Here is a 3,995-nt window from a genome sequence, read left to right as displayed (position 1 = left end):
CTTTCGCCCACAACTACTTGGCTGTTTTCCCTTTTTTTGTTTTTTTCTTTTAGTTTTTTTCTTTACTATTTCTTTTTATATGTAATTAATTTTTATTGTAAAAATAAATTTATGATTTTGATTATTTTATTTTATTTTTTATTTTAAAATAAATATTTTTTAATTTCAAAATTTGTCAACGAATATATATGAATTTTTTAAAACAAAAAATCATATTGTTAGAAATGGCTTCTTCTTTTTTTCTTTATTATTTCCTTTTATATGTAATTTAATTTTATTGTAAATTTTTTTTATTTTATGATTTTGATTTTTTTTTTCTTTAAAATTTGTCAACAAATATATAAGAAAAAAAAATTGTAAAATAATATTTTATTGATCACAAACATACAATATGAAGAAATACAATATTTTATTTATATTTGTGAAAAAATATGCAATGTCTTTTTATTTTATTTATTTAATTGTGAGAAAATATATAATGTCTTTTTTTATTTTATTTATGTAATTGTGAGAAAGTAGCCATTTTAAAAAATACAAGCAAACAAAAAAAATAAATATGCTTTTAATTTTTTTTAGTCAAAATATTAATTGTATTAAAAAAGTACCAACAAAAAATAAAAAAATAATAGATATCAATTACCCCATACCGTGGCTGAAAAATAGCAATATAGTGCTGCTAGCCACATCAGCACAATTGCTGATGTGGCTAGGGATCCAACAAAGCTTTGCTAGCATGTATAGCACCAGACCACTTGCCCTTACATTGACTTCCTTAAACAGACTTCTAAAGCGGTGCTGCACATCCGCTTTCGAGGTGTGCTACTGTGTTGCAGCATTCCTTTATCAGACTAGATATGACGTGTGTGGTTCTTAAGGATTGAAGTAGTGGATACGCCTTCCTTTTGTGGTGATGGTCTCCCTAATGTAACTGACATCTTTTCCTAAATGGTCAAGACTCTGATCTTGATTATAAGGAGTGTTAGTTAGGTTTTGATGATGATGTTTTTAACTTGTCTGTAAATGTCGTATGGAGCTTTTTTTTGCTAGGCTCAAAAAAAAAAAATAAAAAAATAAAAAAAAAAATTTAATTTGATTAGGATGCTATATTGACCGAAGAATGCCCATATAGGACCAATTGAGCAATAATCATGGCATTCCTTTTGAAGTAGATGTGACCATTATGCACCAAAAAGGTCCAAAACATGAAAAATTATTGAATACCCCGGGTACGTATTTCTGGGGCATACCAACCCTTAGATGTGGTAGGGCTCACCACTACATCCATAATCCAATGACCCTTACTACCCCGGATACCATACCCGGGGGTATTCATAATCTCTCCCAAAACACTAGATACAAAATTCTCTTTTTCAGTCATTTTCAAATTTCAAAATTAAGTTAAAAAAGTGTGCCACTTTTTATCCATTTAAAAAACTTATTTAAACTTTTTATGTAAGACTTACACTTGGTTGGTTCATATCTTTAAAAATAATTATCAAGAATGCGAAAAATAAAAAATTATTTCTTTTAAAATAAATTCGTTTGTAATTGAATTTTTACAAAACTATCTTAAAAAACTGTTAACCAAATAAAGGATATGCATGCCCCCCTTAAAAAATTTCAAAAACACTTTTATATTGGCCCCAATATAGATGTATTGCAAAATAAAATTAACTTGTGTCCTGTGAAACTAATAAAAAAATTTATTTGGACGTTTTATACCATATTAGTGAAAACCCAAACCGTGTTAATTCTTCTGTTTATTTTTTTTTTTATAAGTTCATTACTATTGTAATCCTTACTATAACACTTCATCACTTTATTTACATATATACAAGTAATACATCCATTATGTTAATTCAAGAGAGAGAAAATCACTAATGTCCCCTCTTAAATAATAGTTAATTGGATAATGAATTGAGTTATCAAATAACACCTATATATTTTTCTATGGGCCAAACAAATATATATATATATATGTGTGTGTGTGTGTGTGTGTATGTATATGTATGTATGTATCAATCAATCACCAACCAAAAGCAAAGATCTTAAATAATAGTTTTATTTCTCATTATAAATAAAAGGATTGGATTCTGAAATGACAAAAGCATGTATTGGAAACCCTAGCCTGTAGAAATGGATGGGGCGACTTCATGGGCACTTGGGACCTCCTTCTTTGGTCTTCCAGTTGTTGTAGCATGGACATTCTTCCTTGTGTCCATAGGTACCTGAGGGAACACACAGACACTTTGCGCAGCATTTGTTGCAGTAAAATAAGCATGGCTTCTTATGTGAAGTCTCCGAACACCGAACTTGACATGCAGCAGGACATTCTTGCAAAATTTTACACAAAAGTTATGAACTCCATTTATCACATGTTTATGAGAGTAATTAAAATGAAAAGTAAACACAAAGAAAAGAAAATTGATTGTAATATATACCTTCAGCTCTAAGAGATCCTTCACCCCCAGCCTATAGATGTTGAGACATTGAAAAGGGAAGTATCTATTAAATTAAGGTAATAAAATATCCAATTTAAAAGGAAACAAATAGATCATTATAACCAATGCCAATCTATGACCAATTTATCACCATTTCAAAGTAAAAATGGAGTGTTATAAGATGTCTGACATCACTATCACTATCAATTAAATAAATAAATAAAAGTCTCTATAAGAATAACATATATGGCTATGTGAGTTTTTGCCAAGGTAAATAAATAAATACCTTTCAAAAAAAATAATAAAAAAAAAATCTGTGACCAATTTATAAAAAGAATATCATAAAAGAGGGAAAATAAAATAAAAATATTATTTTGGAAATTTTGAACAATGCACAAGATTTTTATTTTCCTTTTCCAATATAGAACAAATTAAGAGTATACAAGTAATTATTACTAAAAAATGCGATCACTAGAGAGGTTGTTCAATAATTCAAGATCGTAAGATTGGTTGTAATAAGTTTTGGATCTTTTATAGTCACGGTGTGTACATACAAACAAAAGATAATAAAAGAAAATTACAACAGGTCATCTACAATACCATATAGAAGAATCGAAATATTGAGTTACAAGAAATAAAACAAGATTTTTGCATATGACTGTCCGATTCCCGATGAATCCTCTACTGTAAAGTTTGATGTTATAGTGATACTATAATGATTTTCAACCCTATTACATCTATTTTAACACTTTTATACCTACTTTTTCAGGTAAATCTAATGTATAACTATACGTAGGTTATTGAAAATCACTTCACTAAAAATCAGATATAATGTATTAGAAAATAAATGTTATGTGTTAAAAGCATATATTACGTGTTAAAAAAAGTGTATATCATGGAAAGAAAAAGAAGAAGAGATTGAGAAAGGATCTCACATATGAAGTTTGAATAGCGAATCCAAAGGATAGGAGTAAGAAAACAATGGAAAACAATGATAGACGATCCATAGTTTTGTATCTCTAGAATCTAGACCAAGTTAGAAGAGCAATATGTTTTGTCACTTGATTTTGTCCTATGCATTTTTTGTCACATATATATAGTGGAAAATTCTTTTTAAAAATAGAAAGAAAAAAAAATCATTATTGCAAAATGAATAGCCAATTAAATGTAATGGTTGGCAAGCATATAAAGCCAACTCACCAAATTTGATAGTCTATTATTTAGAGTATTATTTATTTATTTATTTATTTGCAAGATAAAATATTTACAAGAATTCATTTTGATATTTCCCAATAAAGTAAAATAAAATCTGAAAGTTATCGTGCTTATTATTTTACTAAAAAGTTATCATTTAGCAATTATGCAAGTTAAAACCAATTTAGCTTGACGTAGATTTTACCCAATTGTGAAAAGGGTTGGATCAGCATTACGAGCACAAAGATCCTGAATATTATGAGCACAAATCTGAATGAAAATCTGATGTGCCAACAATTTGAGCTTTGCAACGTTTGTTTGATAACATAATTTTATTATTTTTTATGCTACTCTTTTGAA

At 27.9% G+C, this 3,995-nt stretch overlaps 1 protein-coding gene across 1 annotated transcript; it reads right to left on the bottom strand.

Annotated features, from left to right (window-relative positions):
* Positions 1 to 2,151: 2,151 nt before the first annotated feature.
* LOC132273724 (gibberellin-regulated protein 12) lies at positions 2,152 to 3,448 on the bottom strand. The gene is made up of 3 exons (XM_059774774.1): positions 3,377 to 3,448; positions 2,442 to 2,472; positions 2,152 to 2,333 (listed from the first exon to the last, which is right to left on the bottom strand). The coding sequence occupies exons 1-3, from the start codon at positions 3,446 to 3,448 to the stop codon at positions 2,152 to 2,154; spliced, it is 285 nt and encodes a 94-aa protein (XP_059630757.1).
* Between the last annotated feature and the right edge of the window lie 547 nt (positions 3,449 to 3,995).

This window comes from Cornus florida, unplaced genomic scaffold (assembly GCF_030987335.1).
Source record: "Cornus florida cultivar Cherokee Brave unplaced genomic scaffold, ASM3098733v1 CherokeeBrave_3.0.0_Hap2_Chr01, whole genome shotgun sequence".
Classification (NCBI taxonomy): Eukaryota; Viridiplantae; Streptophyta; class Magnoliopsida; order Cornales; family Cornaceae; genus Cornus; species Cornus florida.
Note: the sequence above shows the minus strand (reverse complement) of the source record. Positions and strands in the feature narration are given on the sequence as shown.

Bases quoted from the DNA above. Each gene is read 5' to 3' on its own strand.
- LOC132273724 (XM_059774774.1), bottom strand. From the start codon at position 3,448: ATGGATCGTCTATCATTGTTTTCCATTGTTTTCTTACTCCTATCCTTT. The intron at 2,473-3,376 runs GTGAGATCCTTT...CAACATCTATAG, and splicing joins TCGCTATTCAAACTTCATAT to GCTGGGGGTGAAGGATCTCT. The intron at 2,334-2,441 runs GTATATATTACA...AAATTTTGCAAG, and splicing joins AGGATCTCTTAGAGCTGAAG to AATGTCCTGCTGCATGTCAA.